Below are 20,290 nucleotides of genomic sequence, written 5' to 3'. Positions count from 1 at the left end.
AGTAAATATGTAATTTTTAAAGGTATTTCTTACTTGATGGATATTCTTTCAAAATGTATACTACAATTTGTTAGATAATAAGTATTCTACTCATTTTTACAAAAGCAGTTTGCAGCCATTCTAATATAAAATTTTCCAAAATCTCCTTTATACACTGTGTACAAATTTTGACAACATTGACTATCTAATTAACAGAACTTATCAATTCTGCAGAAGCCATTATAGTCGGCTACAGAAATTCAAATTTAGTTGCTTACTAAAGAGCAGGTCTTTACAATAATACACTGGATTGTTAAATTTTACATTATGAAAGGTTTATACAGAACAGTACTTAACACATCATTAGCAAAATAAAGTGTTAAGCCTGATACTTTATTTTACAAAATGACTACTACCTATTTTCTACTCTAATTTTCGTTTTCCAAAATTACTGTTACGTGCTTTTTACTCTTTAACCGGGAACATGAAGTCAAAATGAACAGAGAGGTAACTGTTTTGGGTTGTGGGAGGAGGTAGGGGATGAAGAACCAGGAAGAATCCCATTGCTTGAATTAGCTATTTCTTTGCCTTGCTTTTGGTTTTCAGAATTTGAGTGGTTTTGTTTTGTTTTGTTTTGTTTTGTTTTGTTTTTTAAGGATTTCTGGGAGTATTAAAATATAGTAAGTTGCCTTATGTATATTAAATTGCAAAATATTGTTTTGACAGTTGTGATTAGCGTAGCAAACATAGTAAAGAAGCTAACTCTAAAACCTACGTAATATGCAGTTTTGAAAGTGAAAAGCTCATTATAACATGACTTCAGTGTCTAAATAGTACTGATAATGTATTTTCATTTATTAATCATTGGAAATTAATGTGTTTTGTGTGCAATAGATTTTGCTAGAATGCCTGTCCTTAAAAGGATTGTAGAGCCTTTATTGAAAAAAGAAACACTAAAATTGCATTTTGTCTGATACGTGGAGTGAATACAAAGGTAAAATCAAAAGTTAGCTTTTAAAAGCACTTTCTGTAAGCAAACATCCACAATGCAATATTACTGTAAAGACTGAGCACACTTAAAATATTCTGTCACTCTAATAATGAAATAAATGTATTTTTCCTCATGTTGAAATCATATCTAACATTTGACATTGCTATATTCAACTCCTGTTTTCTCATCATTATTTAGCCGTATTTTGTACCTGCTTGAAGTTCATATTTTACCTCCCAGTCCCTTCAGTGTGCATTGTAATCTGGAGATAATGATCATTGTATATCGAATCACTAGAATGTATAAAATACGTGCATAGTAAGCTAATTTTATTACCATGTATATTAAATGTAATAAGCATAATATATGTTTTGTGTTGTTCAGGATTAATTTTTTCATGATTCTGAATTTCCATGGCATTTTGTTTTTTTCATATTCTTAAGTAATGTTACAGGGTTTGCTTTAGTATATTTTATTCATTAGTACTTGGTAAGTATATATTTTTCAAAATTATTTAAAAATTTCTATTAGGTGTCTTTGCACAGTAAAACTAGATTTATACATTCTTAATTTAGTATAAAGTATAATTTATGCACATGGTAGATGCTTCAGGTTTGCTAAATAAATATGCCTACTTAAAAAAATGTGGATAATGTACTTCATTTTAATGATGGAAAATACCCTATGGCATTTTTATAAGCTGAGCCTCTCTAGAGGATTGCCAGCACTGTTAGTAACACAAGAAATAATTAACATTACGGCACCATTTCTGAACATCTCATGACAGATCATTTATCTCAGTTCGTGGTAAATTCTTCTAATCTTTTTATTTTTGGATTTGTAATATGAGTGATTTACCACTGAATATCAGTTATAACTTTCTTCCTTTGTCTTGTTCGTCTTGTTTTTAGCTCCTTGTGAAGGCAATACATTCTTCTGCCATAGTAACATGTGTATTAATAACACTTTGGTCTGCAATGGACTCCAGAACTGTGTGTATCCTTGGGATGAAAATCACTGTAAAGGTAATGATTAGTCCCTGAAATCTGAAAAAATTTCCTCCCTGTGGAGTGGGGTAGAAGTTTATATATATATATCAGTCAGACAGTCTTTAAAATAAGAGTATATAGTGCCTTTTATGAGCACTGCATGTCTTACAGTCGATTTGTAAGCATTTTTCTTAGCCTTTACTCATACCGTGTCCAGATGTTTCGTTATTCATTAGTGCACAGTGGACTATCGTTAGCACTTGAATTCTAGTTAAAGACATCACCTTATTAGACCCTGCAGAGCTCTGAAAACGGGAGCTTTCAGGGGAGCACACTACTTTCCTATCATGTGTGATACCGTCTGCTTGTGGCCACACCTGTCATTCATTCTAGTTTGTCTTGATTGGACTTTGTGTACATACTCAGGAGATAAAATATATTGAACTAGCATTTGTACTTTCAATTATTTCCAGCTACTTCACTTCAGTTTTGCTACGAAAATGCTTTTCTTCCTTTCCCATGAACATAGCTCCCAGTGTCCTTGCCTCCTTCCCTTGTCTATACACAAAGGCTCATTTATGTAAACAGGGATCCTTGGCTGGATTACGGATGTTGCATGTTTTAGTTAAGATGAAACGATGAAACTGCCATATAAAGTATTTTACTGAGATCCAGTATTAAACAATTGACAAAAGAAGATAGGCAAATAACTCTTTCATGCTTGAAGTCCAGTATTATCTACGAAATGCCTTCTGTTCATAGAAGTAAAGAAGTAATACCACAGTATTCATTGCTTCATACAGTCAGTAGGAAAGGCGGTTACACTATCAACACTTTTGCTGTTAATTACTTTCCTGTGTACTTTTGAATGGATTAGAAATTTATTTATTTATTTATTGTTTTGATGGAGTCTCGCTCTGTCACCCAGGCTGGAGTGCAGTGACATCATCTGGGCTCACTGCAAGCTCCGCCTCCCGGGTTCATGCCATTCTCCTGCCTCAGCCTCCCGAGTAGCTGGGACCACAGGTGTCCGCCACCATGCCCGGCTAATTTTTTGCATTTTTGGTAGAGACGTGGTTTCACCGTGTTAGCCAGGATGGTCTGGGTCTCCTGACCTCGTGATCCGCCCGCCTCAGCCTTCCAAAGTGTTGGGATTACAGGTGTGAGCCACCGCGCCCGGCCAGAAATTTACTTTCTAAGTGATCTTACTGCAGACCTGTTAATAATTCGTCGTCACCATTGGCTTTGTTTGGCCTATGTAAATGTGGTCCCATGTATGTAAGAAATATTTCACATGAGATGGCAGTCAACACATGTGAATGGATGTGCATTATGAAAGTCCATATTTATTTTTTTCAGAAAGAAAAATGATTCGTTTAACCTTTAATTCATTCTCTTGTGATAGGAGAAAAACTTTTTATAATTGCAGTCATTTCTAATTTATGGAGGTTACGCCGATGGCAAGAATGTAGTGTAGCCTAAAGTTTGTCCCATATGCCCTTGAAAAGAATACATATTTGCTGTTGTTGAGTGAAATGTTGTATAGATGCCTGTTACATCTGGTAGGCTTACAGCATTGTTCTTCTGTTTGCCTTTGATTTTCTGCTGTGTTTTGTCCATTATTGAAAGCGGGTGTTAAATTCTTCAGCTATCATGGTTGAATTACCTACTTCTCTCTTCACTTCTGTAAAATTTTTCTCTCATATAATTTTAAGGTTGGTTGCTAACCTCATGTATGTGTGTAATTGTTTTATCTTCCTCATGACCCTTTTTTCACTACAAAACAATCTTCTAGAGTTTAGTACAGTTTTTTTGTCTTGAGTTATATTTTGTCTGACATTAGTATAGCCACTACATCTTTTTTATGGTTTGGTTTCCATTCTTCTTTTCCACGTTTTTACTTTCAGCCTGTCTGCATGTTTGAATATAAAGTGTTTCTTTTGTAGACAGTCTATATTTGTATCTTATTTTTTATCCAGTCTGAGAATCTTTGCCTTTTCATTGGGTTGTTTAATCCATTCACATTTAGTACTGTCATTGATATAGTTGGACTTCATATATTCCATTATACTTTTTGTTTCTAAATGTCTCATTTATTTTTTTTCTTTTCCTTCTTTTATTGCTTTCTTCTGCATTAAGTTAGTGTATTCTAGTGCAACATTTTAATTATTTTAGAGTTTTTAATGCATTTTTTTCCTTTCTTAGTTGCTTTAGGACTTAAAACATACAACTTAGCTTCCCAGAATGTATTTTAGATTATACTATAGTGAGACATAGAAATGTTCTTCTTATATTCTCTCTTCCCTTTTCCAATTATATTTGTACATATTACATTTTAAACATTACAAACCCAACAATACATTGCACTAATTATTACTTTATATAACTGTATGTCTTTTAGAGTGGTTGGGAGAAGAAAGAACAGCAAGTATATTAGTGTAACTTTTTATATAATCCTTCTGATTTACTATTTCTGGTTCTCTTCATTTGTTTTTCTAGATTTGCGTTACCCTGGTGTCATTTCCTTACCCAATAACATTTTAGCTCCCACCTTTTTTACACTGTATTGTCACCAAATATATTGCGTTTATGTAAGTTATAGTTCAGCATTACGATTATATACATAGAACATTGCTTTTTTAAAAAATTAAGTGAAGACTGCAGAAGAAAGATGCCACTCTACTGTCCTTTGCAATTATTTACATAATCACTGTTATAGACCTTATTTACTTGCCTGTTTATTATCTGTTCAGTTTTTTCATGTGGATTTGAGTTACTGTCTGAACTCACTTGTTTTCAACATGCACTCTCTTCAATATTTATTTTAAGGAAGCTCTTTTATCATTGAATTATCTTCATTTTTGCCGGTCTTACAATGTCTTTCATTTGTGAAGGTAGGTTTGCTGGATAATGGGTTTTTGGTTGACAGGTTTCTGTTGCGGTTTTGTTGTTGTTGTTGTTTGGTTTTGTTTTGTGTTGCTGTTGCTTGCAGCACTGCATGTGTCATCATGTGGCCTTCTGGCCTCCACTGATGATGACTCAGCTGTTAATTTGATGGAGGCTCCTTTCTATGATGAGGTTTTCTTTCTCTGTTGCTTTCAAGATGTTTTATTTATTTTTTTAATGTTTTCATTGTCATATGTCTTTGCGTGGATCTCTGCATTTATCCTACTTGGAGTTTGTTGAACTTGGATGTGGGTTTTCTAATTAAGTTTGGGAAGTTTTAACTCCTCTAGGTTTTTTGTTGTTGTTCTTTTTCCTGTCACTTTCCATCTCTCCTTTGTTTCTTACACACCCATTACATTACGTTAGTGTGCTTGTTGATTTGCCACACTTTTTTTTTTCTCCTGAGGCTGTTATTTTTCTGCCTTCTTGTTTTGAAACTCATATTCCTATTGCACTATTCTCATGCCTCTGTCTTTATAAAGTTAGCTGATACTTTCTTTTTCCAGCTGAAATGTACTGTTGAGGCTTCAGGAAATTATCATGTTAGTAATTGCACTGTTCAATTCCAGACCTTCCCTTTTTGTATGATTTATATGTCTTTATTAATATTCTCTATTTGATGAGCATTGTCCTCATTTTCTTGAGCTTCTTCAATCTTAGTTTGCTTTAGTTCCTCAGACATACTGATTATAGCTGCTTTGAAATCTTTGTCAACTCTGATATCTGGCTCCCCAAAGGGTCCTTTTGTTGCCTGCTTTTTCTTTTTTCCTGTATATACACTTCGCTTTACTGTTTCTTTACATGCCTTACACCATTGTGTTGAAAATCACATGTTAGTAGCATCTCTGAATACTAACTCCTTCCTCCCAGGACTTGTAGTTTTCTTGTGTGTTTCTAAATGGAGACTTGGCCAGACCATTTTAGTGAAGCCTCTGATGCTTCACCACAGAGGCCACTGCCTTGGGCTTTGCACCAGCAGCCTTGGGCAGCACGGTTTTAGCAGGGCTCTCTGTGCCTCTCTCATTTCCTGTTCTCTCTATTTAGCTATCACCTCTGTTTGTATTGCAGCCAGTTGTTAGTCTCCACCGATTGTCGACTGATTGCTCTACTGCTTTCGACAGTGCCCAAGATCATAAACTGTTCAACAGTCTGGTCAATTAAATTTAATTAATTGCAAAGGTAGTCCTTGAGTCTTGCTTTTGTGAGTTGTTATAACCCAGGAGGACTCTCGTTTGCTGTTACTCTCTTAGCTTGTTCTGTTCAACTTCTAGATGTCCCAAGGTTCGTCTTACTGCTTTTAAGACACTAACGGTCTCTTAATTGCATACTTAATTGCATACTGCCTCTTAAGTGCATAAAGCACCCGATATTCCCAGGTGGTCTCCCATCCAAGTATCAACCAGGCCCTCTTAAAACACTAAGAGGCAGTTAGTGTCTTTAGAGCAATAAGACAAACCTTAGAATGTCCAGAAGCCTGTGCATATCACAAAATCTCCATAGTTTTTGAAATTATCGTTAGGCTTGAGTTTCTCCACACACCATTTCAAATAAACTAACTTTATTTAGGGGAAGCTATAATCCTTTCTGTGCTTGTAGCCTTGCTCTCTTTCTGGGCACAACTTCTCCACCAGTGCTCTGGATGGGGGCAGGAACAGTGGCGCAGGTCTGTTTATGCACAGAGTACTTGGATGAGGTTGCTAACGTGGTGTTGTGAACTTGCCACTCCAGGCAGCTCTCCTGTGTCAGCAAACTTGGGTAAGCATGATCCAGGCCTGGCATTCTCCACTGGAGACACCTTGTGTTGAGCTCCTGACCTCCAAGTTGAGGCTCAGAGGAGGAACCTCGGGAGCCCCAGACATCTCAGCCACTCAGGCCAGAAAAGAAGCATGTCCAACACGGACCTGGTTGAGAAATGCTGGTAGCTTTCCCCTCCTAAGGAGATGCCATAACTCACTTAACTGGGAGCTGCAGGGAGAGGGTGCCCTGCGTTCTTGTCCACACCTCCCTGAGGAGGGCTCCCATCATGGTGAATCAAGAGTGAAGGAAGCAAGTCATGGCTCAAATGCCACAGACTGTCACTGTTCCTAAGGACACTTAGTAGACTGGTTTATATAAATATCTCTCCACTTGATGTACACCATTAGGACAATTTCTGGAGTTTCATTAAACCAGGCTTTGATTGGTTGAGTTTTTAAAATAATTTTCTAACAGTTGTGATTATTTCGTTTGGGAAAGAGTCCATGCCATCATTCCATACGTGTGTGTCTTCGGATTGAATTGAATTTTTCTGTGGTATCAGAATATTATTGTTACTTTATAGATAGGGGTGTGTGTGTGTGTGTGTGTGTGTGTGTTTTAAGCTGAGATGCTGGACAATGGGGAGGGGGGCTATTTTTAAGACTGGTCAGTGTATTTTTTGTGAAAAATGAGACCTTGTATTTATTTTTAAATACTTTCCTAAGCTACAATAGATAGATAGATAGATAGATAGATAGGTAGGTAGATAGATAGAGTAGTAGAGGATAGAGAGAGAGTGTGTGTGTTTGTGTTAGTGTCTGTGTGTGTGTTTGTATTAGTGTCTGTGTGTGTGTATTTTAAGCTGAGATGCTGGGCAATGGGGAGGGAGGGCCATTTTTAAGGCTGCTCAGTAGTTTTCTTGTGAAAAACGAGACCTTGTATTTATTTTTAAATATTTTCCTAAGCTACGATAGATAGATAGATAGATAGATAGATAGATAGATAGATAGATAGATAGTAGAGGATAGAGAGAGTGTGTGTGTGTTTGTGTTAGTGTCTGTGTGTGTGTTTGTATTAGTGTCTGTGTGTGTGTATTTTAAGCTGAGATGCTGGGCAATGGGGAGGGAGGGCTATTTTTAAGGCTGCTCAGTGGTTTTCTTGTGAAAAACGAGACCTTGTATTTATTTTTAAATATTTTCTTAAGCTACTACAAGCCTGTCAAAATTCTGTGCTCAGCCTGCTTTATTTAAGTTTTAATGCACATTTTGATTATAATATTAAATGTTGCCGTGTTGCTTCTCGTTTTGTCCGTTTGTTGTTTTCACTCTCTCCAACCCGTAGAGAAGAGGAAGACCAGCCTGCTGGACCAGCTGACCAACACCAGTGGGACTGTCATTGGCGTGACTTCCTGCATCGTGATCATCCTCATTATCATCTCTGTCATCGTACAGATCAAACAGCCTCGTAAAAAGTATGTCCAAAGGAAATCAGACTTTGACCAGACAGTTTTCCAGGAGGTATTTGAACCTCCTCATTATGAGTTATGCACTCTCAGAGGGACAGGAGCTACAGCTGACTTTGCAGATGTGGCAGATGACTTTGAAAATTACCATAAACTGCGGAGGTCATCTTCCAAATGCATTCATGACCATCACTGTGGATCACAGCTGTCCAGCACTAAAGGCAGCCGCAGTAACCTCAGCACAAGAGATGCTTCTATCTTGACAGAGATGCCCACGCAGCCAGGAAAACCCCTCATCCCACCCATGAACAGAAGAAATATCCTTGTCATGAAACACAACTACTCGCAAGATGCTGCAGGTGCCTGTGACATAGACGAAATCGAAGAGGTGCCGACCACCAGTCACAGGCTGTCCAGACACGAGAAAGCCGTCCAGCGGTCAGTATCAATAGATGTTTTGATGACAACTCTAACCTGAGGACTGAAATACTTCCAGAGTATTGTCTTCTATTTTGTCTTCATTTTTCAGTTTCCCTTTAATTCATGATTTAAACCCTAGTTTTCCAATAGTTCCCCTCTTCTTTTTCCTTTTCGCTGCTATCCGTATTCCTCCTAAACCTCATACATGTGCAGGATAGGTATATGTGTGTGAACACACATGCACACAGAGACCAAAGATACGTTATTTATTTCTAAACATATACACATATTTATTTTATAAAATTATGGCTTTTAATATATAATAGGTTTATAATGCAAACTTGCTTCCATGTGACCATTGCTCCCATCAGTATTTATATATTTTGATACGAAATGATATTTGAAAACGATTGCCTTACCGAGATGGCTCACCCATCTTGATGAATAATTTTAATCCTGAAGTAACATATTTTTCAATATAATGTATTTATTTTTGGTAGGAACACAAAAATACTTGTCTTTCACATATTACATAATGTTTATATTAGAAATTGCATAGGATAGTGCAGTGTATTCATCATTTACACTTAAATGTTGTTAGAAACAGTAGAAACATTTGATTTATTTTCCTTTAACTATAAATACAATATTATCTGTGCTGTATTATTAGCCTTAAAATGAGTAAAATTTTTGAGAAAAATACTTAAATTTAGGAAAAATTATTTTAAATTCTGAAATCTTGTCAACTTATACTTCGTTTTGCATGTTTACTAGCATTCCATTTATTTTATAAATTGTGACATACTTTCTCCATTCATGATACAGTCTCAAAACCTAAAATACGTTAGTTGGTTTGATATGTTTTGCATGCTGACATAAGTCTATTTCCACAGTTTTCTGAATTTTAAAAATGCTTTTGAGTAAATATTTGTGTACATATATTTTTTGTGCAAATAGTACTTTGTTGAATGAAATAGCCGTAACATTCCAGGTTCTGCCTCATTGGGTCTCTAAGCAAACATGAATCTGAATACAACACAACTAGGGTCTAAAAAGAAAATTCAAGGTAAGCAGATGCCCTTGGTTCCTTTTCCTACTTTGTCGTATTCTGTTTTGTTGCAACTGTCTTGTAGTTTTTTAGGGAATGTGCTATTTATCCATTATTTCTTGAGATATGTGTTTCATGACATTTCATGATTAGAAATACAATGGGTTCAGTGTTTATAGGAGAGATGATTCTCAGGATACGTCCCTTTAAAACAAATCTTAGTATTCTTACCATCAAGAATTATACTAAAATGTAATTTAGAAGGACATCAAATTAATCATCTAAATTTTACATGTTTTAAGGTACAGATAATAAAATTAATGAACTTTCTCCAAAGAAATACTAGAAAAAACCCAAGGTTTTCAAACTAAGAAAATAGAATATTCAGTCTCAGTGTAGCTGAAGTTAATATTTAAAACTGGTAACTACTTTATGTAATTTGGCAACATTCTACTCAAAATTCATACACTAAATATTTTTGGTACTTACACAATTTATACACTCTTATTTTTGCATGAATATGTAGCTCATCCCATCAAAATTAGATGTAGCATGCCGTGTCAAATTTTATACTATAAAATTTGAATGCAAAAGGTTTCATTAATCCCAGTTGTCCTTGTGTACATCGATTTTGTCATCGGGTATCACAATGGCTTTAGTTTTTGCTCTTGGTTGTCTATATCTATATTAGCCTAATTTGTCTCCAGCTGAATTTGCTTGACAGCTAATCTCTTCTAAACTTCTCAAGCCTATCAACTATTCTTGAACTAGGTGAATGCATTAATAAATTGGTGTATTTGTATGCATTTTTCATTGGGAGAAAATGTTTTAACTGTTTTTTATTTTCAGAGAAGAACTATTTATACAAACATGGGGACTGAAAAGAAAATTCTGTAGTGAATTGTGAAAAGTGGACATATTTCTAAATTCATTCCACTGCCTTTATCCAAACTTAAGAATTACAGACATTTGTTATTCCTTCGGCAAGACATCCCCGCTGCACAATGATATGTTCATTTCGTAATTTGGTTGCTGGCCACCAAGTGCTCCTTAGTTTTTAAATACATTTTGAGATTAACTGGAAACTTGAAGAAGAAATTAGTTCCCGATTAAGACTATCCCAACTTTATTTTTATTGTCAGTTTCACTTTTGTTTCTATGTTGTTTTATGTCTTTGTTATATAATTGTACATTGTGTGATATGTGAAAAAAAACACGAATTCAGTTGAACTTTGTGTTACATGTACATTGTTTTCATTATATAGACTGCTTGAGAATAGTGCGTTCCTGAATGATTTTGAACATGCTACAGTGAAAAGTGACAGTGTGGACCATGGAATCACCAGCTAGAGGTTATGGACTATACACACCTATTATTATGTTCTGATTAAATAACAGGAAAAAGTAACAAGTAAAATTACTAGATTGCAATAAAAAATTTCATTTTTTGGTCTTTCCTATATACCCCTGATTTCCTTTTTGTTTTATATCAAAGAAAGTACTGAGTTTCAGAAATCCTTTTTGAAGTCAGGTATTTTACCATTCATACTCTACAGTAGAAATGTTTTTGATTAAGCACTCAGCAATATGACCAAATTGCCAGTTTGAGAAAATACCCTGCATGTCAGTCCTGGATATTTGAGTTGGGAAAATATCCTTTTTGTTAGACACATTGTAAAAAGCATGCATTGTCAAAGACTGTTGTTACTCTTCCATTTCTTTATGTCATATGCTTGCTACTTATGACTTTTTATATAAATATATATAAAATGTATAATAATTTCCTAATTTGAGTTAAGAGAAATGTTTTCTTCCATTAGAGTGATTAAAAAACTGACTTACATAAATACACATTTTATATCAACTCTTTCCACCTTTTAGCGTACAGGATGTCCTTCAGTATTGAGGTTTACTTCCCAAAATATTTGGCTTCTGGAAGTTTAGGGGAATATTTTCTTCTTTTAGAATAGGGAACTCTTTTTTAAACTGCTTTAAAATCACAAGCCCTTTTATGAACTAAACTACACCATTATGAATTATTCTTATTCTCAGGCACACATAATACACCTGAAAGCTCAGTGATTATGATGTGTTTAACATAAAGTAAAATCCCAAAATATATCTTATTGTTATTAAGTTATATACACACTCTGTAAAGTTTGATTTGGTGAGTGGCTTTTTAAAAAATATTCAGTGTGTAATCTGACAAAATAAATTTTTAAAATAAGAGTTACTATCAGTATAAATGCTTCCCAACATTTTCAAAACTACTGAATTCTCCAGGTTGAAAAAACACTGTCCTGCCACTAGCAGAGCCGTCTGGCCTAGTAAAATTTGGACTTTGCAATTCAAGCAGGCTTTGCAAACTAAATAGATGAATTACTGTTATACTTCCCTACTAGGAATTCAATGTCATATATGTTAAAAAATAAATAAATAGAAAATAAAATAAAATTTTATAATAGAAAAGTCAGAGAGTTATCATAGCCATTATAAAAACTCTATCTTGAAAAGATGTCAAGCTGCAGAATCACTTCAATGAATTTGATAAACTAGGGAATACAGAAAAGGTATTGAACATGACAAATAAAGAGTATTTTCCATTGTTATGCTACATAGTTTTATACACATTGCTTATGATAAAATGTACCGTTTTTATTTGGCTTGACTGGTTTATTTTTTACCATGGTTCCTTTTTTGCCCTTTAATTCAAAGTTAATACACCAAAGATTTTTTTAAAGAATTAATCATATTTTCTATTGTTTTCTCTATTTAAAAATCTTCAGAGGACTCCTTTCCCTTTGAATGATAATATCAAAAGTATGTTATAACTGTCAAGATGTTTTTATTTGTAACAGCAACAAAAATAGTGAAATAGGTGAACACTTTACTATTAATTTGTTCTGTAACTGTCTGGAATGTCCGTCCCCTCCATTTTCTCCTAAATATACAGAATGCTGATTCCCTGATTAAAAGGTATTTTCACCAGAAATCCACTCGTGGAGACTTAAAAAAAAAAAAAACACGAAAGGAAGTATAATAATAAGAATGGATAGCTCACATATATTTAACACACAGCAGCTTCATGGGAAAACAAATATATTTTAAATGAAGAACAGGCCTCCTCAGTGATAACTCTAAAATTTCTCAACAACGTACAGACACAGACTAATCATAAAAGAAGACAATGACGATGCCTGGGCAGTGTCTGGAGGTCTCCTTTTCTCCTGGCATTCACTCTAGATGCTGAAACTTGGGAGTACAGGGCTCTGGCAGAGCTAGGAGATGTTCTCTGGAGGGCTCTGGTGGTGCTTATTGATCAGTCAGTATAGAGATTTGTCAGTATATTAAAAACTATTTAGTAGCTATATCAGATCTTATCACCTGAATGCAACCTTTGGCCCACATTCTAAAGGTGGTGACACACATAGATAAGGAATGAGATGTTTCAAGACTTTTAAGTCATGTTATTTTAATAAATGATTATATTTTTTGATGAAGTGAATTCAAATATTACCAACCCAAGTGCTTTACTGATTTAAGAAGATGATTTCAAATAATGTATTCAGTTAGCCTCTGTGTTAATTTGATAAAGCTATTGTTTTTCATTTTATTTTTTCAAGTTTTAATTCACTTTTCAAAACCATGGCCGCATATAATCACATGCAATGCGATGAAGCCCCATATTAATTTTTGAACTTCTGTCCAAATGTATTGCAGTTCCCTAATTTCAAGGTTCTAATTGGGAAATCTGATTTCTTTTGTATCTGTTTTTATATACATATCAATTGTAAGCATTCGCTTGCAAAATAGACATATGTTGTGTTTGATTTGCCATAACGAACTCGAATTTGATTTTGTAACTAAAATGTGGCTATCCACATAATTGGCGATCAGTGTCTTTGGGCATTTAATGGAGAACAAATCACATTGTGGTGATGCTGGTTTTTCTGTTTCACATTTACTTTTGCTCTAGAAGTATTTCCATGAGTCTGATGACTCCATCAGTTATGATCCTCAGTGTTTAGTAACTTAGACCGTTGGCATAACTTTAATATTCACTTAAGCTTCTGTATCATTGTTTTTCTGTATTTTTCCCTTAGGAATTTAATTCGAGTCTCAAATTTTATAGCTTTAAAAAAAATTCCGTGAATGGGTTTTCCTCAGCCTCAGAATATCATGATAAATTACAACGGCCGGGCATGGTGGCTCACTCCTGTAATCCCACGACTTTGGGAGGCCGAGGCAGGCGGATCACGAGGTCAGGAGATCCAGGAGAGCGAGACCATCCTGGCTAACATGGTGAAACCCCGTCTCTGCTAAAAAATACAAAAAATTATCCGAGCGTGGTGGGGGGCACCTGTAGTCCCAGGTACTCGGGAGGCTGAGGCAGGAGAATGGTGTGAACCCGGGAGGCAGAGCTTGCAGTGAGCCGATTTCGTGCCACTGCACTCCAGCCTGGCCCACAGAGGGAGATTCCGTCTCAAAAATACGTAACAACCAAATAAAAAATAAATAAATAAATAAATAAATAAATTACAAGACATGACCCTGGTTCCTATTACCTTGATTAAAGTGATGGCAATTAATTTACTGATGTTTTGTCAGTGAAATAAATAATAACATCTCATGAAATTTGTGTGTCTCTGTGATGAAAATGAGTCATGTCACATTCCCTCTGAAGGGAAGTTAAATAAACAACATTTTTAAAATTCTCTGAATTCTATATAAATATGCTTTGAAAAGTGAGTTAGGGTTTTGTCTAATTGCATTAGGCGAGTTAGCTTCGGTGCCATTTTTCTTTGTGCACTTTTTCCTCCATGGATTCGTTTCTATCTATCGCAGTCTAGCACAAATGACCCAGCCGAGAAATTGTAAAATAGATTCACCAACAAAAGAAACAGGTCTTGAGTCAATTATCAATCTCTATGCATTTAATTAATATTTCCCAAGCCCATCTTAAGGGTGTAGTAAAGTAGAAAAATAAAAATATATCGTTAAAATAGCCAGAAATGTTTTTATAAATAATCCTGTTAAATAAATCTGAGGCCCTTTGTTAATTTACAATTATCATGATTCATTTTATTAATAAACTTGTTTGAATTGTACTGCAAATTTATCTAACTGAATTGTATCATCAAAATAAATCAAACAGGGTAATAAAAATAACAATTATAGGTGAGTGATGTCAGACACTCATAAAAACTCATTTTCTTATAGCCTCTGGTTCTGTACTTTCTTGTGTATTATTAAAGAGGTAAATGCTCTCTTCACATGCCTCTAGTTCCTCAGAGGTAGGAAAAATAAACTCCACCTGCTTTGGACTTGTGTATTGGCTTGGGTTGGTTTTCAGAATGTCCTTATTCCTGAAACAGTGTGATCATGTAGTAAAACTACTCCTTTATATCTATAACTCCTGTGCAGCCCACATGTTCTTTTTTGTCCCCACCTTCTGCCATCTTTCCAACCTCTGAGGCATGCTATTTTATAGTGGTTTGCTCTTCGAAAAATTGTTTTTGTGCCCTCTTAATAGTCACAGATACTGACACAAAACTTAAAAATGACCAGAAAACATAATGTATACATTATTTAAAATAAAACATTCTTTTTATATCACATTATCAAATTTGTACTCTTTATTCAGTTTCCCACTAAGTGCGATACCAGTAGAGCCAGGCTGTTTGGAGCTTGCACAGTCTGTCTACCAAGCTTCTTCCTAAGTACTTCGAGGGTAAAATGAAGAAGGCAGTCTAGGAAGGGACACAATTACAGAGCCTTGTAGAAGGCAGGCTGCTCACAGGAGCTGTATAAGGAGAATTAAGGCCAACATTATGTGCTGTGTTGGCCATCTTGGAAAGCTGATTGCATAACCCTGGTTACCTCTTCCATCATCTTCCGTGGAAGATAAAAATAAATTCAAATGTTAATCCAATAGACATGCTGTTTTATCATGAAGCAGCTTGTAGCAAAAACCTGAGAATATAGGTGTCTTGTTAAGAAGATCAAGAGAGGCTTTGTGAATAGCTGACCTTCTAAGCAGGTCTCGAGGGATAGAGACAATGGTCAAATAGTAGTGCAGGGAGAAATTTCCACCTAGAGTAATTTCAGCAGATGTAGCGTCAGAAGATCATTTAATTGAGCTGGTTGGAGCATAGACAGTAGGAGTAATACTAAGTATATTTGACAGAGTAGGTTTGAGTTTGCCTCGTGATTTCTGAGTGCATGGAATGCTATCCAAAGGAATTTACATTTTATTCAAGGGAGAATATTTTAAGATCTCAGCAGAGTGGGACTTAAGATTTCTACTTTCAGGAGAAGCCTCTGACAGGGGTATGTTTGCTGAATTGAATGGGCGTGAAATGCAGTAGAGTCAAAACGGTAGAAACAAGACATGAGAAAGAGTAACTGGCAGATTGCTAGATATCCAGGAATATTTTTGTCTGGTTTTTTACTTCTATATTGTTTCAAGGTTGTGGTTGACTAGCGAACATACTGAGTGTCACATGACAAAACACCATTTTGAGTGTTTTACATGTAATTTTTTTCCTTGGTCATCTTAGCAATTCTATGACTAATTAATAATAATATTTGTTATTTATTGTACAGATGAGGAAACTGAAGAGAGTTTTAGTAACTTTTTAAGATTACACAATAAACAATGATGAATCAAGCTTTGAAGTCAACTTCACCAACCACAAGATCAACCAACATTCTTCACCAATGTGTAATATAACCACGTTAATATTCAACATAGTACGTACTGCTGAAGGAAGTTGATACTTATTCATATTAACCCCATAGTTTTGTGTTTCCTCATCTGTAAACGTATGTATTATAACACCTTCTCTCCACCTTACAGCGTGTGAGGATCAAATGACCATTCATTGGAAGATATTTTTTATATCCTATAATGCATTATAAAAATAAATCATTTTTCCTAAATCTTGTGTAAACTTCATTTTATGATCGACATGGAACAAAAGTATCATCTATAAAGAGCAGCAATGTAGAGTAACCTCCCTCTGAACTTGTGCACAGTAAAAATGACTTTCCCAACCCGGTGACTTGTCTGGATGATATTTCCTCCAGTGCTACTTTGTTGCATCATCGTATCAAAGTGCTATTGTTCATTATCTGTCATTCAACATTGAATGCCAGAGGTCCTAAGTAACCCCCAAAGCACTCATCATGAAGTATACATAGAAATAGCAACACTGGAAAGCAAATCTTGTATTTCAGTCACAGATAACTGTTTGGCTTAAATTCATGTAATAGCATCCTGGTAGATAAGCAAGGAAGCAGACAGTTGTATAGGTAAATGCAGTTTCATAAGCAACGTTACAATATAAAAAAGTGGTATACTGCAGTGAAAATCAAATTTAGTTTTATTTCATACTATTTATGTGCTCTTTAAAAATCTATTTGAATCCTCTGAGTTTCACTTTCTTCTTTCTTTTCTTTCTTCTTTCTTTCTCTTTCTTCTTCTTTCTTTCTTTTTTTTTTTCTCTTTCATTTTTGAGGCAGCATCTCACTGTGACGCCCAGGCTGGAGTACAGTGGTAATATCTCGGCTCACTGCAACCTCTGCCTCCTAGGCTCAAGCGATTCTCATGCCTCAGCCTCCCAAGTAGCTGGGATTACAAGTCTGCACCACCACCCCTGGCTAATTTTTGTATTTTTAGTAGAGATGGGATTTTGCCATGTTGCCCAACTCCTAGCCTCAAGTGATTTGCCCACCTCAGCCTCCCAAAATGTCGGGATTACAGGCATGAGCCATGGTGTCTGGCCCTCACCTTCTTCACTTGTAAAATTGAGAAGGCTACACCTAGTGAAGAAGGTTTCTGTTAACATTAGAACTGGGCCAGATATCGTGGTTCACACTTGTAATTCCAGCATGTTGGGAGGCTGAGGCTGGTGGATCATCTGAGATGAGGAGTTCAAGACCAGCCTGGCCAACATAGTGAAACCCCATCACTACCAAAAATACACACAAAAAATTAGCTGGGCATGGTGGCAGGTGCCTGTAATCCCAGCTACTTGGGAGGCTGAGGCAGAAGAATCGCTTGAACCCAGGAGGCTGAGGTTGCAGTGAGCTGAGATTGCACCATTGCACTCCAGCCTGGGCCACAGAGTGAGACTCCGCCTCAGACCAAAAAAACAACAAAAAACGAAAAGTGCTGATGTGCACACACAGGCAATATGAGATCAGTGGGACCACAGTGGAGGCCATGGCACCTACACTGGTGTTCTAGCAGTTTGCTGTCCGGAGCAGGAAAAGTGCCTCATGTGTTACAGTTTTCTGTACCTGTAGCTCAGGCATTCCCAACAAAAAATGATTGCCCTGTCTCAGTGATTCCAGTAGCACTACATAGTTCAGGAACAGATTTCACCTTTCAAAGATACAAAATCAGTGAATATCAGTTTCTGAAGGATTATTAAGACACGACTACATGGGAAAAAACATGTAGGGGCTAGTAAGGTGGGAAGGAACCAGAATCAGACACTGCCTAGTAGCTTTTAGTGTGCCACCATACACTGTAAGAGAGAAGATAATCATACTGGAAGAGGCGCTAACACAGACTATCAGTAATGGGTAATTGAGAATTGCACATTTCTAGAATATGTGCTCGGAGACAGGCATCAGAACAGACCAAGCTACGTATTCTTCAAAATAACAAGGTGCATTTATATAATTGGTAATCAATATGTGTTGCTACATGAGCGCAAATGAGTGGAAAAATTACATTCGTTAAATTTCTTTATTCCTCACAGAAGCTTATCCCTGACACCAAGGCCTATCCATGTATAAACTATTACAATTATAGAGAAGACCAATTCTTTATCATGAGAACACATGGACATACAGAGGGGAACCACACAGCACTGGGGCCTCTCCGATGGAAGAGGGTGGGAGGAGGGAGAAGGTCAGGAAAAATGACGAATGCGTGCCAGGCTTAATACCTGGGTGATGAACTAATCTGTAAAATAAACACCCAAGACAACAAACCTGCACATTTACCCTGAACTTAAAAGTTTTTTAAAAAGGAAATAGTGGCCAGAGTTGTAATTCCAGTTGCCTTTTCTCTTCTGTCTACACTCATTCAATATTTTTATAAATGTATATTTTCATTTTCATGAATTGCCATAAGAGGGAAAAAGATGGTATTTCATGGAGATAATTTAGCCAAAGCCTACGTATAAAGTTATAAAAAAGCTTTGAAATTGCCAAAAGTTTTGTAATTTTAGTTGGTATTCACATTTGCAATAATTTCTTTTCCACTTCTGTAAGTTAATGGATTAGAAGTCTTCAAAGACACGTATTTTCAGTCTTTCTTATGAATCTGTATTTTGAAAACGGAATCTGCACAGCACAATATTAAATCACTATTAATTTAGAAAAACATAGAAGGGACCCATGTAAAAAATTAAGCGGGTTACTCTTGTCATTTTATATTAAAATACAGGCCACAAAATACGTAATTCTTAAAATATGAGTATCTCAATTATTTCCTAGGTTTTTTTTTTATATTTTCTAGACATATGACAATAACATCTTTAGCTCTCAAAATGAATGTGGTTTTATTGTTCATCAAGTTGGAAAAAATCATTTTTCTAAATATATGTAATCATAAATATAATTCAAAATCAAATTTAAAATATTAATTGAATAACAAAGGATGTACAAGATTTATGTTTAAGCACAGAAAAGATGCATTACCACTAACAGTTTCCTTTCTCATCAGCATTATTACTCTAAGCAATTAATTATACAATTACATTTCCCTAAAATATCTACAATTTGGGAAGCTCCATCAGCTAGAATGCTATTCACAAATTACATATTAACATTATAATATAATTGTTATTTTTACTTCTACTGTGGTGATACTCTTTCTTAGTCAATAGGTTGTTCAAATCATAGAGACATGCTCATTTTAATGTAAAAGTTTCTGAGAACCCACCTAAGCAGCTTTTTTAGCCATATGCACAATGATATGTGGTAAGCAAACTCCGAAATAGCAGGGAATTTTAACAGAAAATTGGAAATTGCAATTTTCAAACATCTTTTGCATTCTCACTCAAAATGAAAATGATAATCGATTATATACATTCTATTCTCATCAGCCTGATAATCTGGCTTTAATCAATTTCAAATATACTTTATTCATAATTTATTTATTTGCTATTTATTTTTATTAAAAATAAAAGAACAATATTTTAAGAAACTCTACCCCAAAATATTATGAATTTAATCTCTAGTACTCTGTATTGTTCCTCCATGAATTTGTTTTTTTATAAATACCATTGAAAACAGCATTTAAATAATGGGGGGAGGGGAAGGAAGTTCAGGATGTTCCCAATTATTTATTAATATCAAAATTGTCTTTAATAATATAACTCTTTATAATTCTAAAATTCCAGTTGTAAAGGCAAAACACATCTTGGGACAATTAAAATTGTTCTTACATCATTGTAACAAAATAAGAATATTGAATTTGTGCTAAACATAGTAGATACACACATAGAGTTCGGGAAATCACAAGCCATAATCACTAGCTACTGGAGGATAAATAAGAAAAATGTTTCTTGTCTAACTGAAGTTGAATGAAAATTAAACCACTTAATATATAAATCGCTATTGGTTCAAAATATTTTATTAAGAAAACAAAGTTCATCATTGCTTATCTGTATTTTCAACTGGATTTTGTATTACAGCGG

The 20,290-nt window shown here is 35.2% G+C and overlaps 1 protein-coding gene across 1 annotated transcript in view; it reads left to right on the top strand.

The window, feature by feature from the left end:
* Positions 1-11,195, top strand: part of NETO1 (neuropilin and tolloid like 1) — a 120,951-nt gene extending 109,756 nt beyond the window's left edge. The window contains exons 8-11 of the mRNA XM_025365347.1: positions 1,882-1,995; positions 7,984-8,542; positions 9,516-9,590; positions 10,422-11,195. Of these exons, the coding sequence (XP_025221132.1) occupies positions 1,882-1,995; positions 7,984-8,542; positions 9,516-9,576 (734 nt within the window). The 3' untranslated portion in view covers positions 9,577-9,590; positions 10,422-11,195. The remainder of the gene's footprint in view (positions 1-1,881; positions 1,996-7,983; positions 8,543-9,515; positions 9,591-10,421) is intronic.
* Positions 11,196-20,290: the final 9,095 nt, after the last annotated feature.

The sequence above is a fragment of the Theropithecus gelada genome, chromosome 18 (assembly GCF_003255815.1).
Source record: "Theropithecus gelada isolate Dixy chromosome 18, Tgel_1.0, whole genome shotgun sequence".
NCBI classification, from domain to species: domain Eukaryota; kingdom Metazoa; phylum Chordata; class Mammalia; order Primates; family Cercopithecidae; genus Theropithecus; species Theropithecus gelada.
The sequence above is the reverse complement of the archived record's forward strand: the minus strand, read 5'-3'. Positions and strand labels throughout refer to the sequence as shown.